Source organism: Gigantopelta aegis, chromosome 2 (genome assembly GCF_016097555.1).
Source record: "Gigantopelta aegis isolate Gae_Host chromosome 2, Gae_host_genome, whole genome shotgun sequence".
NCBI classification, from domain to species: domain Eukaryota; kingdom Metazoa; phylum Mollusca; class Gastropoda; order Neomphalida; family Peltospiridae; genus Gigantopelta; species Gigantopelta aegis.
The window spans coordinates 31,389,796-31,410,549 of record NC_054700.1 but is presented as its reverse complement, the minus strand read 5'-3'; the positions used below and the strand labels follow the sequence as shown (position 1 = coordinate 31,410,549).

Below are 20,754 nucleotides of genomic sequence, written 5' to 3'. Positions count from 1 at the left end.
GCTGGACGTACGTTACCTCTGACTGACACGGACTGTTAACACAAAGAGCTGGACGTACGTTACCTCTGACTGACACGGACTGTTAACACAAAGAGCTGGACGTACGTTACCTCTGACTGACACGGACTGTTAACACAAAGAGCTGGACGTACGTTACCTCTGACTGACACAAAGAGCTGTTAACACAAAGAGCTGGACGTACGTTACCTCTGACTGACACAGACTGTTAACACAAAGAGCTGGACGTACGTTACCTCTGACTGACACGGACTGTTAACACAAAGAGCTGGACGTACGTTACCTCTGACTGACACGGACTGTTAACACAAAGAGCTGGACGTACGTTACCTCTGACTGACACGGACTGTTAACACAAAGAGCTGGACGTACGTTACCTCTGACTGACACGACTGTTAACACAAAGAGCTGGACGTACGTTACCTCTGACTGTTAACACAAAGAGCTGGACGTACGTTACCTCTGACTGACACGGACTGTTAACACAAAGAGCTGGACGTACGTTACCTCTGACTGACACAGACTGTTAACACAAAGAGCTGGACGTACGTTACCTCTGACTGACACAGACTGTTAACACAAAGAGCTGGACGTACGTTACCTCTGACTGACACGGACTGTTAACACAAAGAGCTGGACGTACGTTACCTCTGACTGACACAGACTGTTAACACAAAGAGCTGGACGTACGTTACCTCTGACTGACACGGACTGTTAACACAAAGAGCTGGACGTACGTTACCTCTGACTGACACGGACTGTTAACACAAAGAGCTGGACGTACGTTACCTCTGACTGACACAGACTGTTAACACAAAGAGCTGGACGTACGTTACCTCTGACTGACACAGACTGTTAACACAAAGAGCTGGACGTACGTTACCTCTGACTGACACGGACTGTTAACACAAAGAGCTGGACGTACGTTACCTCTGACTGACACGGACTGTTAACACAAAGAGCTGGACGTACGTTACCTCTGACTGACACAGACTGTTAACACAAAGAGCTGGACGTACGTTACCTCTGACTGACACGGACTGTTAACACAAAGAGCTGGACGTACGTTACCTCTGACTGACACAGACTGTTAACACAAAGAGCTGGACGTACGTTACCTCTGACTGACACAGACTGTTAACACAAAGAGCTGGACATACGTTACCTCTGACTGTTAACACAAAGAGCTGGACATACGTTACCTCTGACTGACACAGACTGTTAACACAAAGAGCTGGACATACATTACCTCTGACTGACACGACTGTTAACACAAAGAGCTGGACGTACGTTACCTCTGACTGACACAGACTGTTAACACAAAGAGCTGGACATACATTACCTCTGACTGACACAGACTGTTAACACAAAGAGCTGGACGTACGTTACCTCTGACTGACACAGACTGTTAACACAAAGAGCTGGACGTACGTTACCTCTGACTGACACAGACTGTAACACAAAGAGCTGGACGTACGTTACCTCTGACTGACACAGACTGTTAACACAAAGAGCTGGACGGACCATTACCTCTGACTGACACAGACTGTTAACACAAAGAGCTGGACGTACGTTACCTCTGACTGACACAGACTGTTAACACAAAGAGCTGGACGTACGTTACCTCTGACTGACACGGACTGTTAACACAAAGAGCTGGACGTACGTTACCTCTGACTGACACAGACTGTTAACACAAAGAGCTGGACGTACGTTACCTCTGACTGACACGGACTGTTAACACAAAGAGCTGGACGTACGTTACCTCTGACTGACACGGACTGTTAACACAAAGAGCTGGACGTACGTTACCTCTGACTGACACAGACTGTTAACACAAAGAGCTGGACGTACGTTACCTCTGACTGACACGGACTGTTAACACAAAGAGCTGGACGTACGTTACCTCTGACTGACACAGACTGTTAACACAAAGAGCTGGACGTACGTTACCTCTGACTGACACAGACTGTTAACACAAAGAGCTGGACGTACGTTACCTCTGACTGACACAGACTGTTAACACAAAGAGCTGGACGTACGTTACCTCTGACTGACACGGACTGTTAACACAAGGAGCTGGACGTACGTTACCTCTGACTGACACGACTGTTAACACAAAGAGCTGGACGTACGTTACCTCTGACTGACACGGACTGTTAACACAAAGAGCTGGACGTACGTTACCTCTGACTGACACGGACTGTTAACACAAAGAGCTGGACGTACGTTACCTCTGACTGACACGGACTGTTAACACAAAGAGCTGGACGTACGTTACCTCTGACTGACACGGACTGTTAACACAAAGAGCTGGACGTACGTTACCTCTGACTGACACGGACTGTTAACACAAAGAGCTGGACGTACGTTACCTCTGACTGACACAGACTGTTAACACAAAGAGCTGGACGTACGTTACCTCTGACTGACACGGACTGTTAACACAAAGAGCTGGACGTACGTTACCTCTGACTGACACGGACTGTTAACACAAAGAGCTGGACGTACGTTACCTCTGACTGACACGGACTGTTAACACAAAGAGCTGGACGTACGTTACCTCTGACTGACACAGACTGTTAACACAAAGAGCTGGACGTACGTTACCTCTGACTGACACGGACTGTTAACACAAAGAGCTGGACGTACGTTACCTCTGACTGACACAGACTGTTAACACAAAGAGCTGGACGTACGTTACCTCTGACTGACACAGACTGTTAACACAAAGAGCTGGACATACGTTACCTCTGACTGACACGGACTGTTAACACAAAGAGCTGGACATACGTTACCTCTGACTGACACAGACTGTTAACACAAAGAGCTGGACATACATTACCTCTGACTGACACGACTGTTAACACAAAGAGCTGGACGTACGTTACCTCTGACTGACACAGACTGTTAACACAAAGAGCTGGACATACGTTACCTCTGACTGACACAGACTGTTAACACAAAGAGCTGGACGTACGTTACCTCTGACTGACACAGACTGTTAACACAAAGAGCTGGACGTACGTTACCTCTGACTGTTAACACAAAGAGCTGGACGTACGTTACCTCTGACTGACACAGACTGTTAACACAAAGAGCTGGACGGACCATTACCTCTGACTGACACAGACTGTTAACACAAAGAGCTGGACGTACGTTACCTCTGACTGACACAGACTGTTAACACAAAGAGCTGGACGTACGTTACCTCTGACTGACACAGACTGTTAACACAAAGAGCTACCTGACCATGGTGCAGGGGTGTAACATTCTCTTTAAGAATGGCCAATACAGCACAAATTGAAGTTTAGAGTAAAATTCAGTGTCCGTAAAATTCTGTGATATTTGTATTTGTATTTTTGCACAGTTCTTTACACTGTTTTTGTTTAAACCTTGAATTTTTATATTGATGTTGATCATCACTTTATTTATTTGCATTACCATAGTTTGACACCCAATAGCCGATGTATTTTTCGTGCTGGGGTGTCGTTAAACATTCATTCATTCATTCATTCATTCACAAAGAGCTGGATGTACGTTACCTCTGACTGACCAGACTGTTAACACAAAGAGCTGGACGTAAGTTACCTCTGACTGACACAGACTGTTAACACAAAGAGCTGGACGTACGTTACCTCTGACTGACACAGACTGTTAACACAAAGAGCTGGACGTACGTTACCTCTGACTGACACAGACTGTTAACACAAAGAGCTGGACGTACGTTACCTCTGACTGACACAGACTGTTAACACAAAGAGATGGACGTACGTTACCTCTGACTGACACAGACTGTTAACACAAAGAGCTGGACGTATGTTACCTCTGACTGACACAGACTGTTAACACAAAGAGCTGGACGTACGTTACCTCTAACTGACACAGACTGTTAACACAAAGAGCTGGACGTACGTTACCTCTGACTGACACAGACTGTTAACACAAAGAGCTGGACGTACGTTACCTCTGACTGACACAGACTGTTAACACAAAGAGTTGGATGTACGTTACCTCTGACTGACACACACAAAGAGCTGGATGTACGTTACCTCTGACTGACACAGACTGTTAACACAAAGAGCTGGACGTACGTTACCTCTGACTGACACAGACTGACTGTTAACACAAAGAGCTGGACCTATGTTACCTCTGACTGACCAGACTGTTAACACAAAGAGCTGGACGTACGTTACCTCTGACTGTTAACACAAAGAGCTGGATGTACGTTACCTCTGACTGACACAGACTGTTAACACAAAGAGCTGGATGTACGTTACCTCTGACTGACCAGACTGTTAACACAAAGAGCTGGACATATGGTACCTCTGACTGTTAACACAAAGGGCTGGACGTACGTTACCTCTGACTGACACAGACTGTTAACACAAAGAGCTGGACGTACGTTACCTCTGACTGACACAGACTGTTAACACAAAGAGCTGGATGTACGTTACCTCTGACTGACACAGACTGTTAACACAAAGAGCTGGATGTACGTTACCTCTGACTGACACAGACTGACAAGAGCCTCCAGAGCTAGACCACAAGCTGCGGCGCCCGACTCGCCACCATGTTTATTCAAGATGTCCGACAATATGGACAGAAGATCGGCGCCATGCTGTGCGGGTCTGCAATAATACACACAAACAAGTACATTAAATACACATAAATACAGAGTGAATATCACTAGTGAAATATTCTGAATGTGTATTAATTTGTGTAGAAACAGTAAGTATAAATGTGTATTATTTGTGTAGAAACAGTCAGTAAATAAGTACATTGACACAGAGAAATAGAGTGAATATCACTGGTGAAATATTCTGAATGTGTATTAATTTGTGTAGAAACAGTAAGTATAAATGTGTATTATTTGTGTAGAAACAGTCAGTAAATAAGTACATTAACACAGAGAAATACAGAGTGAATATCACTGGTGAAATATTCTGAATGTGTATTAATTTGTGTAGAAACAGTAAGTATAAATGTGTATTATTTGTGTAGAAACAGTCAGTAAATAAGTACATTAACACAGAGAAATACAGAGTGAATATCACTGGTGAAATATTCTGAATGTGTATTAATTTGTGTAGAAACAGTAAGTATAAATGTGTATTATTTGTGTAGAAACAGTCAGTAAATAAGTACATTAACACAGAGAAATACAGAGTGAATATCACTGGTGAAATATTCTGAATGTGTATTAATTGTGTAGAAACAGTCAGTAAATAAGTACATTAACACAGAGAAATACAGAGTGAATATCACTGGTGAAATATTCTGAATGTGTATTAATTTGTGTAGAAACAGTCAGTAAATAAGTACATTAATACAGAGAAATACAGAGTGAATATCACTGGTGAAATATTCTGAATGTGTATTAATTTGTGTAGAAACAGTAAGTATAAATGTGTATTATTTGTGTAGAAACAGTCAGTAAATAAGAAACATTGACACAGAGAAATACAGATGTACTACAATTATCCTGAAAATGTACAGTTCAAAACCAGTGAGTCTAATTTACAAAAGGACATCTCATACTTTTCAAACTGCTTGGATCAACCACTGAGAATGTTTTAAATTTAATTATAAGGATTGTCTAGTTGTTATGAAAAAAAAATTCATCTGCACAACTTATTTGTGAATGGCTTCACTGATTTGCAGATGATATTTTTGGTTCATATATATATATATATACCCCAATGAACGTAAAGAAATAACAGACAATCGTTAAAGGGACATTCCTGAGTTTGCTGCAGTTTTTAAGATGTTATCGACTAATAAATATTTCTACGATTAAACTTACATATTAAATATATTTTCTTGTTTAGAATAACAGTGTCTGTATATTCATTGTGTTTCTGATCGTTATAATATTTGTACTAGGTTAAATATAATTTTATTTCCTAAAATAGGTTTTTTCGTATGAACGAAATTATTTGAAGACAAAATCCACATTCGACTACTTACAAAAATTAAAATGACCAGAAACATGTTGAATATACAGACACTGTTATTCTAAACAAGAAAATATATTTAATATGTAAGTTTAATTATAGAAATATTTTATTAGTCGGAAACATCTTACAATACAACAAACTCAGGAATGTCCCTTCAACTGAAACAAAAAAACCATCTGTGTGATAGACTGTTTATAATAACAAAATAAATGGCCTAAAATAAAACTGTTTAATCATAGAGAAGAAAAATGTATCTTTTTTTATAAATTTTGTGCAGTGTTTAAGAATGATCAGACATCTCCCAATTGTCTTGACCGTTGACTGCTTACACATTTTTCTCTGTCGATCCACTTCAAGCAATACCAGCTGATAGTGGAGAAAAAAACGAATTTGTCTTTCACATGCCCGTGCTTAAAGAAATATTTTTTTAAATGTTTAGCAAAAGATAAAAAAGTCTTCTTTGTATAATGCCTCCATCATTTCTCCCTCGAGTTTTAATGCAAAATATGATTTTAAAATTTAATTAGAATTCCATTACGTGATGTTTCGCCTGTTTCTGAAGTGGGAAGAAAAACTCCCCACAGATGATTGGTAGTAATAGAGATATGATTAAACATAACTCACACTCGCGTGGTAGTAAAGTTAATTAAGTTCATGTGTAAACAACAAAACTGTGGGGGGAAATATAACAGCATGTAATTTTTTAAGTTAAAAAAAATCATAGTGTTATATCTGAGTGTTAAAGAGCTAATGTTGAAAATAGTAGTGTTACATGTGACTATTGAAGAGCTAATGTTGAAAATCGTAGTGTTACAGCCGAGTGTTAAAGAGCTAATGTTGAAAATCGTAGTGTTACATGTGAGTATTAAAGAGCTAATGTTGAAAATCGTAGTGTTACAGCCGAGTGTTGAAGAGCTAATGTTGAAAATCATAGTGTTATATGTGAGTGTTGAAGAGCTAATGTTGAAAATCGTAGTGTTATAGCCGGGTGTTGAAGAGCTAATGTTGAAAATCATAGTGTTATAGCCGAGTGTTGAAGAGCTAATGAAAACCGTAGTGTTATAGCCAAGTGTTGAAGAGCTAATGTTGAAAATCGTAGTGTTATAGCCGAGTGTTGAAGAGCTAATGAAAATCGTAGTGTTATAGCCGAGTGTTGAATAGCTAATGTTGAAAATCGTAGTGTTATAGCCAAGTGTTGAAGAGCTAATGTTGAAAGTCATAGTGTTATAGCCGAGGGCTGAAGAGGTGATGTTGAAAATCGTAGTGTTACAGCCGAGTGTTGAAGAGGTAATGTTGAAAATCGTAGTGTTACAGCCGAGTGTTGAAGAGCTAATGTTGAAAATCGTAGTGTTATAGCCAGGTGTTGAAGAGTTAATGTTGAAAATCGTAGTGTTATAGCCGAGTGTTGAAGAGCTAATGTTGAAAATCGTAGTGTTATAGCCGAGTGTTGAAGAGGTCATGTTGAAAACTGTAGTGTTACAGCCGAGTGTTGAAGAGCTAATGTTAAAAATCGTAGTGTTATAGCCGAGTGTTGAAGAGCTAATGTTGATAATCGTAGTGTTATAGCCAAATGTGGAAGAGCTAATGTTGAAAATTGTAGTGTTATAGCTGAGTGTTGAAAATCGTAGTGTTATAGCTGAGTGTTGAAGAGCTAATGTTGAAAATCGTAGTGTTATAACCGAGTGTTGAAGAGCTAATGTTGAAAATCATAGTGTTATAGCCGAGTGTTGAAGAGCTAATAAAAACTGTAGTGTTATAGCCGAGTGTTGAAGAGGTGATGTTGAAAACCGTAGTGTTATAACCGAGTGTTGAAGAGGTGATGTTGAAAACCGTAGTGTTACAGCCGAGTGTTGAAGAGCTAATGTTGAAAATCGTAGTGTTATGGCCGGGTGTTGAATAGCTAATGTTGATAATCGTAGTGTTATAGCCGAGTGTTGAAGAACTAATGTTGAAAATCATAGTGTTATAGCCGAGTGTTGAAGAGCTAATGTTGAAAATTGTAGTGTTATAGCCTAGTGTTGAAGAGCTAATGTTGAAAATCATAGTGTTATAGCCAAGTGTTGAAGAGCTAATGTTGAAAATCGTAGTGTTATAGCCGAGTGTTGAAGAGGTAATGTTGAAAATTGTAGTGTTATAGCCGAGTGTTGAAGAGGTAATGTTGAAAATCGTAGTGTTATAGCTGAGTGTTGAAGAGCTAATGTTGAAAATTGTAGTGTTATAGCCGAGTGTTGAAGAGCTAATGTTGAAAACCATAGTGTTATAGCCGAGTGTTGAAGAGCTAATGTTGAAAATCGTAGTGTTATAGCAGAATGCCGAAGAGCTAATGTTGATAATCATAGTGTTATAGCCGAGTGTTGAAGAGCTAATGTTGAAAGTCATAGTGTTATAGCCGAGTGTTGAAGAGCTAATGAAAATCGTAGTGTTATATCTGAGTGTTGAAGAGCTAATGTTGAAAATTGTAGTGTTACAGCCGAGTGTTGAAGAGCTAATTTTGAAAATCGTAGTGTTATAGCCGAGTGTTGAAGAGCTAATGTTGAAAATTGTAGTGTTATATCTGAGTGTTGAAGAGCTAATGTTGAAAATCGTAGTGTTATAGCCGAGTATTGAAGAGCTAATGTTGAAAACCGTAGTGTTATAGCCGAGTGTTGAAGAGGTGATGTTGAAAACCGTAGTGTTATAACCGAGTGTTGAAGAGCTAATGTTGAAAATTGTAGTGTCTGACAGTCCAACCCTCCATCAACTGAGATAACAATAGTGTTATTATATCTGAGTGTTAATTCTACATGGATTACAAGTAATATTGTGAGTAGAATAATGGAAATATGTGGTGAAAAGGTTTCAGGCCAGCTAATTTTTCTCAAATATATCTCCACTGTTATTGACCGAATGTGAAGATTTTCTCCAGCACTGGGGGTGCATAGGGTGGCAGTTATCCTCATTGACCCTCTGGATTGCATACGTATCACTGCCTTTGGCAAATAGCTATGAGAGGAATGGGATGAGAACTCATTTAACATGCCCCTATCCACAAGGGTTCAGGCACGTCCACCACAGATTCAGTCTCTGACATAGCCAGGGACTGGTTCCGGGGCAGAAAGGGGGGAGGGGCAAGGGGAGTTCAAGATGTAGGGGGCATAATTTTAAATTAAAATGGTATGACCAATCTAGAAGCCAAAAATAAACTGGTACTTTAAATAAATAAAAAATTAAAAATTAATTAAATTTTATTTTGGAATGCACCATAAATCAATAATTAACAATATGTCAGGTTATGGATTTAAGATTTAATAATTTAATTGGTGCGATTTTCAGTCGGGCTAGTCTAAATAATAAAAATATATTAATATATATCCAATATATTTAATATTACTTTACTAATTAAATTAAAGCCCAATCTGGTCAGTGCTCAAACAGGTGGGTAGCCCAGTTTAACTGGTCCAGATTTCCATGGGGCGGAGGTTCCGGGCGAGGGAGGCCTCCTAACAGGCATTCTACCAGTGGAAACCGCCTACACCCTACTGTACCCAAATAGCACCCTACTATGGTATCCCCCCCCCCCCCCCCCCCATCCTGCCCACCCCCAAGTTATCCATACAGCAAGTAAGGGCAATATTTAGAATGAAGATGATATAAGGGTAGGATGGGCGGGAATGATAGGAAGGGAAAAAATGAATGATGGTGTAAAGCCCGCCAGGCGCCGTCCGGAGTGTTGGTGGAGCTATGAGAGGTAGCAGCTTCACCTGAAAGTAGCTACTCTGGAAAATTTCTCATTAATTCAGTTGATAAAGCATTACACTGACACTTACATCTGAAATCAACCTCCACTGAGGGGATCATACTGCAGGCCCTCTCTCTGACAGTCCAACCCTCCATCAACTGAGATAATATTAGCTCGAGTGATGGACTCTCATTCAAATCCATTCAATGGAGGTTGATTTACCTGTCACAAACATACATACCTAAGTTGACAGATATCTCTGATAGCGGCAGACTTGGCCAGCACTACTTCATCCACTTGGCTTGGTTTGTCCGAGTCGCTGGTTGTCAAGGCTTTCAGGAGATGAGGGAACACCCGGTCCTGTAACTTCCACAACGAAGTGAGCAGCCGGATAGACAGCGCCTTCAGCTGAGACTGCTGGCCTATCAGCTGTATGGTCTTCAGGAGTGGAGGCACACAGATCTGGTTAAATACAAAAATACAATACAAGATTATTTATCTCTGATGGTGTATGCCTGAGACTGCTGGCCTATCAGCTGTATGGTCTTCAGGAGTGGAGGCACACAGATCTGGTTAAATACAAAATACAATACAAGATTATTTATCTCTGATGGTGTAAGCCTTCAGCTGAGACTATTAGCCTATCAGCTGTGTGGTCTTCAGAAGTGGATGTATTCAGGTCTAATTAAAATTATACAAAAATACTAAATATATAATGTATCTCTGACAACTAAAATACCGTATAAGATGATTAAACTCTGATATGATGCATGTCTTCAGCTGAGACTGCAATCCTTTCTGTTTATGGACAGCTATCACTCCAGTTCCCCATCGCTCCACTCACACTATAGTTCTAAGTGAGTAATTAAAGCTCCCCTTAAATTAGCATGTGAATTTATATGGTATGAATACGGCAATTTAAGTTAGAGGAGCTAATTAATCATTCCCCTAGAATGTTTTTAATGTCAAGGTCTGAGACTGCTGACCAATCAGTTGTATGGTCTTCAGAAACAGAGCCACACAGATCTCATTCACATCACAAAAACAATATAAGTTGTAGAAGCATCACGAGGGGTATATGGCTTTTTATGTACCCTCTGTGTGTTCTTTTACCCTGAACCGAAGGCGAGGGGGTAAAAGAGCACACAGAGGGTACATAAAAAGCCATATACCCCGAGACATGCTTCTATAACGAATTTATCTTGCCGACATGTTAAACCATATAGCCAAATAAACAAAATAACGCCAGATAATAATTGTTAACAATTTATTAACGGAGCCGTACCATGCGGATGCGAACGAAACCACTTGCCAGTGACGAAAAATAGTTCCATCGATAAACGAGTTTTTAACTTCAAATGTTTGTAATACGAAATTGTCTGAAACAGATATTAATAAATAAAAAAATAAAAACTTTTTTTTATCAGAAATGTATGTAGTAAAAAAAATAAAAATATTTAAAAAACAACAAAAAACCCACAACTGTTGCTAATCACGCATTAATACAATAACACCACGACTGTAATTAGGTGGCCGAGTTCAACATTGCAGCTTTTAAAAGTATTGAAATAGTGTATTTTATAGTAAACATAAAATTAATTATGTATACTTGATTGAGTATCAATGTTATTTATAATCTAATTATTGCTTTAGCATTAACTGGGGCGGCTGGAAACTGTTGGAAATTACAGACGGGGTATAAGAGAATTTGGCTCCGCCCACAGGGGGGATAAGGGATTTGTCCAATGGCAAACAACCAATGAGATTAAAGAATTTTACATGAAGGCGAGATAACATAATATAACATACTATAAGGCTAAAGTAATTTAAGATACTTTCATTCTTACTTTATCAACTGCTAACAATGGTATAGCTTCCAAGATCACCAACTTTGTGTTTGGGTCATTTTCTCTTGACAGCTTATAAAGCAACAGAGGTAGAAGACTGGGTGCCTGAAATCAAATTCAAGTTTTTATTATTAAACTGATATAAAAACAATAAAATATGACAGTCAATTGTTTCAATTTCAATCATTTATACACAAGTTTTAATACTTTTGAGGTTTTTTTTTTTTATAAGTAATAATATCTCACCAAATAAAATGTCTACCATCCTTAAATTGTTGTGGTACATATTGCAAGAATTAATAAAAAGGTATTTTTGCCACTGTCATTACATATAGCAAATAAACGCACCAGAAATCATGATAATTTGATTTTAAAACCAAGAACCTGCGAATGGTCAACTCTGGCAATCTGAACCAAGGTGAAAACACTGACTTCAGTCAGCTCTTTAGAAGTGGAGGTAACAAGAAGAGCAGCAGCCAAGTTGGTGATATTGTGTGGGGCACACTTGAGAAGGCAGACATTTTGCTGGACTTTCTCGAGCCATGTTGTTGCCGTGGACGTGCTGGATGAAAGAGCGTGGGCGAGAGAAACACATGTCTGGTTGCTGTATCCCTCGGATGTCAGGCTGCTCTCTATCTCACTGGGCCAAACTTTGTGACCCTGTAACGAAAAGTTTAAACTTTAGTTTTTTAATAACACTACAGTGACTATGTAGTTCATTTGTATGAAAAAGGAACAGATGAAATAGCAATAAATTTGTACACTAAACAAAGCTAACAATAACACTCATATAATTATTATTAGTTCGTTTTGTTTAACAACACCACTAGAGCACATTGAGTTATTAATCATCGGCTATTGGATGTCAAACATTTCATAATTTTTACATATAGTATTAGAGAATAAACCCACTAGAGATCTTTTATATGCACCATCCCACAGACAGGATAGCACATACATGTACCATGGTCTGTGATATATCAGTCAATGGGCCCACCGACGGGGATCAATTCCTGATTGATCGCACAGCAGGCAAGCGCTTTACCACTGGGCTACATCCTACCCCCACTAATATTAATAAATTTTAAACCAAATCATAATTTTTTTTACAAAATATTTTTATATATAAAAAAAGAAGTTTCTTAGCAAATTACCATCAAATTGTATAGATTGAATATTGTTTTTAACACATTTGGTGAAGACAAAATGCTAGAACAGCCAAGGTATGCAGTTTCTCATGAATTGTTACTAAATGTATAGTAATCAATAATGGAGAGCACATAGACTAAAGGCAGAACTGAGTCAATGGCTTTACCTTGGCTGGCTCATTAGTTGTCTTCATCTCGGTTTCAAAAAAGGAAATTTAATGCTATTTGATGGTCATTTGTAAAAAAAACCTTAACTTTTTAAAACTTGATGAGTTTTTGTATGAGTCTTAGCACGATTCATTATAGAGATAGATATATGCCTATTCAATGGTTCCATTTGGATGCAAGTGAACTATAATTAATTCATTATAGAGATAGATATATGCCTATTCAATGGTTCCATTTGGATGCAAGTGAACTATAATTAATTCATTATAGAGATAGATATATGTCTAGTCAATGGTTCCATTTGGATGCAAGTGAACCATAATTAATTCATTATAGAGATAGATATATGCCTAGTCAATGGTTCCATTTGGATACAAATAAAATATAATTAATTCATTATAGAGATAGATATATGCCTATTCAATGATTCCATTTGGATGCAAATAACTATAATTAATTCATTATAGAGATAGATATATGCCTATTCCATGGTTCCATTTGGATGCAAATAAACTATAATTAATTAATTATAGAGAGAGATATATGCCTATTCAATGATTCCATTTGGATGCAAATAAACTATAATTAATTAATTATAGAGATAGATATATACCTATTCAATGGTTCCATTTGGATGCAAGTGAACTATAATTAATTCATTATAGAGATAGATATATGTCTAGTCAATGGTTCCATTTGGATGCAAGTGAACCATAATTAATTCATTATAGAGATAGATATATGCCTAGTCAATGGTTCCATTTGGATACAAATAAAATATAATTAATTCATTATAGAGATAGATATATGCCTATTCAATGATTCCATTTGGATGCAAATAACTATAATTAATTCATTATAGAGATAGATATATGCCTATTCCATGGTTCCATTTGGATGCAAATAAACTATAATTAATTAATTATAGAGAGAGATATATGCCTATTCAATGATTCCATTTGGATGCAAATAAACTATAATTAATTAATTATAGAGATAGATATATACCTAGTCAATGGTTCCATTTGGATGCAAGTGAACTATAATAAATTCATTATAGAGATAGATATATGTCTAGTCAATGGTTCCATTTGGATGCAAGTGAACCATAATTAATTCATTATAGAGATAGATATATGCCTAGTCAATGGTTCCATTTGGATACAAATAAAATATAATTAATTCATTATAGAGATAGATATATGCCTATTCAATGATTCCATTTGGATGCAAATAACTATAATTAATTCATTATAGAGATAGATATATGCCTATTCCATGGTTCCATTTGGATGCAAATAAACTATAATTAATTAATTATAGAGAGAGATATATGCCTATTCAATGATTCCATTTGGATGCAAATAAACTATAATTAATTAATTATAGAGATAGATATATACCTAGTCAATGGTTCCATTTGGATGCAAGTGAACTATAATTAATTCATTATAGAGATAGATATATGCCTATTCATTGTTTCCATTTGGATGCAAGTGAACTATAATTAATTCATTATAGAGATAGATATATGCCTAGTCAATGGTTCCATTTGGATGCAAGTGAACTATAATTAATTCATTATAGAGATAGATATATGCCTATTCAATGGTTCCATTTGGATGCAAATAACTATAATTAATTCATTATAGAGATAGATATATGCCTAGTCAATGGTTCCATTTGGATGCAAGTGAACTATAATTAATTCATTATAGAGATAGATATATGCCTATTCAATGGTTCCATTTGGATGCAAATAAACTATAATTAATTCATTATAGAGATGGATATATGCCTATTCAATGGTTCCATTTGGATGCAAGTGAACTATAATTAATTCATTATAGAGATAGATATATGCCTAGTCAATGGTTCCATTTGGATGCAAGTGAACTATAATTAATTCATTATAGAGATAGATATATGCCTAGTCAATGGTTCCATTTGGATGCAAATAAACTATAATTAATTCATTATAGAGAGAGATACATGTATATGCCTATTCAATGATTCCATTTGGATGCAAATAAACTATAATTAATTCATTATAGAGATAGATATATACCTAGTCAATGGTTCCATTTGGATGCAAGTGAACTATAATTAATTCATTATAGATATAGATATATGCCTATTCAATGGTTCCATTTGGATGCAAGTGAACTATAATTAATTCATTATAGAGATAGATATATGCCTATTCAATGGTTCCATTTGGATGCAAATAAACTATAATTAATTCATTATAGAGATGGATATATGCCTATTCAATGGTTCCATTTGGATGCAAGTGAACTATAATTAATTCATTATAGAGATAGATATATGCCTAGTCAATGGTTCCATTTGGATGCAAGTGAACTATAATTAATTCATTATAGAGATAGATATATGCCTATTCAATGGTTCCATTTGGATGCAAGTGAACTATAATTAATTCATTATAGAGATATATATATGCCTATTCAATGGTTCCATTTGGATGCAAGTGAACTATAATTAATTCATTATAGAGATATATATATGCCTAGTCAATGGTTCCATTTGGATGCAAGTGAACTATAATTAATTCATTATAGAGATAGATATATGCCTATTCAATGATTCCATTTGGATGCAAATAAACTATAATTAATTCATTATAGAGATAGATATATGCCTATTCAATGGTTCCATTTGGATGCAAATAACTATAATTAATTCATTATAGAGATAGATATATGCCTATTCAATGGTTCCATTTGGATGCAAATAAACTATAATTAATTCATTATAGAGATAGATATATGCCTAGTCAATGGTTCCATTTGGATGCAAGTGAACTATAATTAATTAATTATAGAGATAGATATATACCTAGTCAATGGTTCCATTTGGATGCAAGTGAACTATAATTAATTCATTATAAAGATAGATATATGCCTATTCAATGGTTCCATTTGGATGCAAATAAACTATAATTAATTCATTATAGAGATGGATATATGCCTATTCAATGGTTCCATTTGGATGCAAGTGAACTATAATTAATTCATTATAGAGATAGATATATGCCTATTCAATGGTTCCATTTGGATGCAAGTAAACTATAATTAATTCATTATAGAGATAGATATATGCCTATTCAATGGTTCCATTTGGATGCAAGTGAACTATAATTAATTCATTATAGAGATATATATATGCCTAGTCAATGGTTCCATTTGGATGCAAGTGAACTATAATTAATTCATTATAGAGATAGATATATGCCTATTCATAGGTTCCATTTGGATGCAAGTGAACTATAATTAATTCATTATAGAGATAGATATATGCCTAGTCAATGGTTCCATTTGGATGCAAGTGAACTATAATTAATTCATTATAGAGATAGATATATGCCTATTCAATGGTTCCATTTGGATGCAAATAAACTATAATTAATTCATTATAGAGATGGATATATGCCTATTCAATGGTTCCATATGGATGCAAGTGAACTATAATTAATTCATTATAGAGATATATATATGCCTAGTCAATGGTTCCATTTTGATGCAAGTGAACTATAATTAATTCATTATAGAGATAGATATATGCCTAGTCAATGGTTCCATTTTGATGCAAGTGAACTATAATTAATTCATTATAGAGATAGATATATGCCTATTCAATGGTTCCATTTGGATGCAAGTGAACTATAATTAATTCATTATAGAGATAGATATATGCCTAGTCAATGGTTCCATTTGGATGCAAGTGAACTATAATTAATTCATTATAGAGATAGATATATGCCTAGTCAATGGTTCCATTTGGATGCAAGTGAACTATTCATTATCAGTTACTGGACAGGAAACATGATCATTCTGATATAGAATCTTCACAGGAAATCTATGCCACATTTTTCTGTTAGCAACAAGGTATCGTTTAAATCCACTGACAGGACAGCTCACACCACAGTTTTGGATATATCAAGGCAGTTCGATCTTACAAACCAAGCACCTCAGATGAGCTCTCCACTGACCGCTAGATCCCACCCTTTACTGATATCACCCTTTACTGATCCCACCATTGACTGATATCACCCTTTACTGATATCACCCTTTACTGATCCCACCATTGACTGATATCACCCTTTACTGATCCCACCCTTTACCGATCCCACCATTTACTGGTATCACCCTTTACTGATCCCACCATTTACTGATATCACCCTTTACTGATCCCACCATTGACTGATATCATCCTTTACTGATATCACCCTTTACTGATATCACCCTTTACTGATCCCACCATTGACTGATATCACCCTTTACTGATATCACCCTTTACTGATCCCACCATTGACTGATATCACCCTTTACTGATCCCACCCTTTACCAATCCCACCCTTTACCAATATCACCCTTTACTGATCCCACCCTTTACTGATCCCACCCTTTAATGATATCACCCTTTACCGATCCCACCCTTTACCGATCCCACCCTTTACCAATCCCACCCTTTACCGATCCCACCATTTACCGATATCACCCTTTACCGATCCCACCATTTACCGATATCACCCTTTACTGATCCCACCCTTTACCGATCCCACCCTTTACCGATCCCACCCTTTACCGATCCCACCATTTACTGATATCACCCTTTACTGATCCCACCATTTACTGATATCACCCTTTACTGATCCCACCTCTTTACTGATGCCACCCTTTACTGATCCATCCTCTTTACTGATGCCACCCTTTACTGATGCCACCTCTTTACTGATCCCACCCTTTACTGATTCCACCTCTTTACTGATGCCACCTCTTTACTGATCCCACCTTACTGATTCCACCCTTTACCGATCCCACCATTTACTGATCCCACCTCTTTACTGATCCCAACCTTTACTGATTCCACCCTTTACTGATCTCACCTCTTTACTGATCCCACCCTTTACTGATCCCACCTCTTTACTGATCCCACCTCTTTACCAATTCCACCCTTTACCGATCCCACCCTCTACCGATCCCACCCTTAACTGATCCCACCCTTTACTGATTCTACTCTTTACTGATCCCACCTCTTTACTGATCCCACCTCTTTACCAATCCCACCTCTTTACCGATTTCACCCTTTACTGATCCCACTCTTTACTGATTCCATCTCTTTACTGGTCCCACCCTTTACTGATCCCACCCTTTACTGATTCCACCCTTTACTGATTCCACCCTTTACCGATACCACCCTTTACTGATTCCACCTCTTTACTGATCTCACCTCTTTACCGATTCCATCCTTTACTAATCCCACCTCTTTACTGATTCCACCCTTTACTGATCCCACCCTTTACTGATTCCATCCTTTACTGATCCCACCCTTTACTGATCCCACCCTTTACTACTGATTCCACCTCTTTACTGGTCCCACCCTTTACTGATTCCATCCTTTACTGATTCCACCCTTTACTTATCCCACTCTTTACTGATTCCACATTTTTACTGATCCCACTCTTTGAAGAAATTGCAGTTTAAATGCATTTCTCTATACAACTCTAGTAGAGAAGATGATATTTAAAATCTGACTTTTCTTCTGGGGTGTCAGAATGACCAACTTCATAAAAAAAAATTAATTTGCATTGGAAGCTTCAACAAAATTTGGTTGGAATTGTCAAGTAGTTTTGGAGAAGAAGTTGAAAATATGAACAGTTTTTGCACGACACACGATAACACATAAAAACGGATCACAGTGGATCACTTGAGCCTTGGACTCAGGTGACCTACATATATAATACTTCACTGTTATCCATTACATAACTTTTATCTTACAACTCATTAGATATGTCTTGAAACAACTCCTTGTAACATAAATGATATATCTACCAGCCACTGGTGTAGTATTCTCTAGGTCATCATTAGGATTTTTACTTTTACTTTATTTTCATTTTTTTTTCAATTACTACACACATAAAAGGCTCTAAAAGAGGGAGACAGACTTTTGGTTTACATAAGTCTGTCTATTTACATTCACCCAAATGGATCTGTTATAGATGAGATCAAAGATCGTGTCAATATGAAGAAGCAATTTGCTAATGAAGTTTAAATAATGGTTATCCACATGGATTACAACAACTACCATCATCAAACAAATCAGCTTTATTCCAAGTAAGTCATATTGAAACAAATATTGTTTGTGTTATGCAACGGATGGAAATTATAGTGATATGCTACAGATTCATTTTCCTTCTGCTGCTGAAATCATTTTCAAATCATTTCAATTCCACAGAGAATTATAGTTTCAAAATGTTTAAAAGATTATTAATGTTCTATTAGATTAACTGTTTATACCCTCCGACCGGCCTCAGTGGCATCATGGTTAGGCCATCGGTCTACAGGCTGGTAGGTACTGGGTTCGGATCCCAGTCGAGGAATGGAATTTTTAATCCAGATACCGACTCCAAACCCTGAGTGAGTACTCCGCAAGGCTCAATGGGTAGGTGTAAAACCACTTGCACTGACCAGTGATCTATAACTGGTTCAACAAAGGCCATGGTTTGTGCTATCCTGCCTGTGGGAAGTGCAAATAAAAGATCCTTTGTTGCCTGTCATATAAGAATAGTCTATGTGGTGACAGCGGGTTTCCTCTAAACAACAGTGTCAGAATGACCATATGTTTGACGTCCAATAGCCGATGATAAGATAAAACATCAATGTGCTTTAGTGGCATCGTTAAATAAAACAAACTATATATTATACCCTCTGTTTACAGTACTATAATTTTTATATCAATGTGGTTCATTTTTGTTTTCATTTTTACCTTATTTATCAGATTGCCAACAATCAATATATACTAATCAACGAAAAAAAGCAAATTGCAAAATAACAACAATGGTTTGTCTTCTGGGTGTATACCACTAAATCAAATCACACAGATGACACCAGGAACAAGTGGCAAAAATTCCTACCAGCAGCGCATCAATCGACATATACATGTACAACACAGATATAAATACTACCACCCCTCACCATTAAAGTGAATCAGAAACAATTGGGGGTCAAGCTGCTCATTTCTGAGATAACAGGTAGTGTCTATGACTACCCTAGTTCCGCACAAAATTTGAATACTTTTTCTTTTTACAGGTACCCCATACATGTTTTAAGCACAAGGCTACTTGACACAGTGGTACTAGATAAAATTATTGTTTTACAACAAACACACTCACATTTATCACCATTGACAGGACTCATGGTATTAACTACACTATGAAAAGTTTGGTGTACCTCGAACTTTGACCCAGCCAGAAGTTATTTGGTTTAGTACTACCTTATAGGCAGTGATCTGAACTATTTTGATATTGTGATTTTAAGCTAACAAACATTTAAAAGTAATATCACATTCCGTGGGGAATAAAGTTAAAGTGGTTTTTTTATTACCCCCAGATCATAGGCAATGTCAAGGTTGGGGAGCGTTGAATCATTGTCTTACAGTATCACATAAAAGTTATATACAAATATTATGACATACAAAATTATAAAAATATATATTATATGTGATGTTTAAGATTTTCTGTTTACAAATATGAATCTATACAGGCTTCCTCATACAATTAGTTTCTAACTTGTAATCTGAGGGTCAAAAGGGAATGAAATAAAAAACAAAGAGAGAAGAGAAGTAAAGGGTAAGGGAAGATAAGGCAAAAATTAAAGCAGAGATTTGTTAGATACCCAGTAGTTTGTTTTGTTTAACGACATCACTAAAGCACAGTGATTTATAAACCATTGGCTATTGGATGTCAAACATTTGGTAATTCTGATTTATAGTATTAGAGATGAAACCTATTCCATTTGACAATTAGTAGCAAGGGATCTTTTCCCTTCTTCCTTCCTTCCTTCCTTCCTTCCTTCCTTCCTTCTATCCATCCA

At 37.0% G+C, this 20,754-nt stretch overlaps 1 protein-coding gene across 1 annotated transcript in view; it reads right to left on the bottom strand.

Moving 5' to 3' along the window:
* Nucleotides 1-20,754, bottom strand: part of LOC121383699 (focadhesin-like) — a 578,322-nt gene that overhangs the window by 47,036 nt on the left and 510,532 nt on the right. Inside the window, exons 11-14 of the mRNA XM_041513796.1 lie at nucleotides 11,928-12,203; nucleotides 11,544-11,648; nucleotides 9,938-10,158; nucleotides 4,523-4,649 (exon numbers count right to left, since the gene is read on the bottom strand). Of these exons, the coding sequence (XP_041369730.1) occupies nucleotides 4,523-4,649; nucleotides 9,938-10,158; nucleotides 11,544-11,648; nucleotides 11,928-12,203 (729 nt within the window). The remainder of the gene's footprint in view (nucleotides 1-4,522; nucleotides 4,650-9,937; nucleotides 10,159-11,543; nucleotides 11,649-11,927; nucleotides 12,204-20,754) is intronic.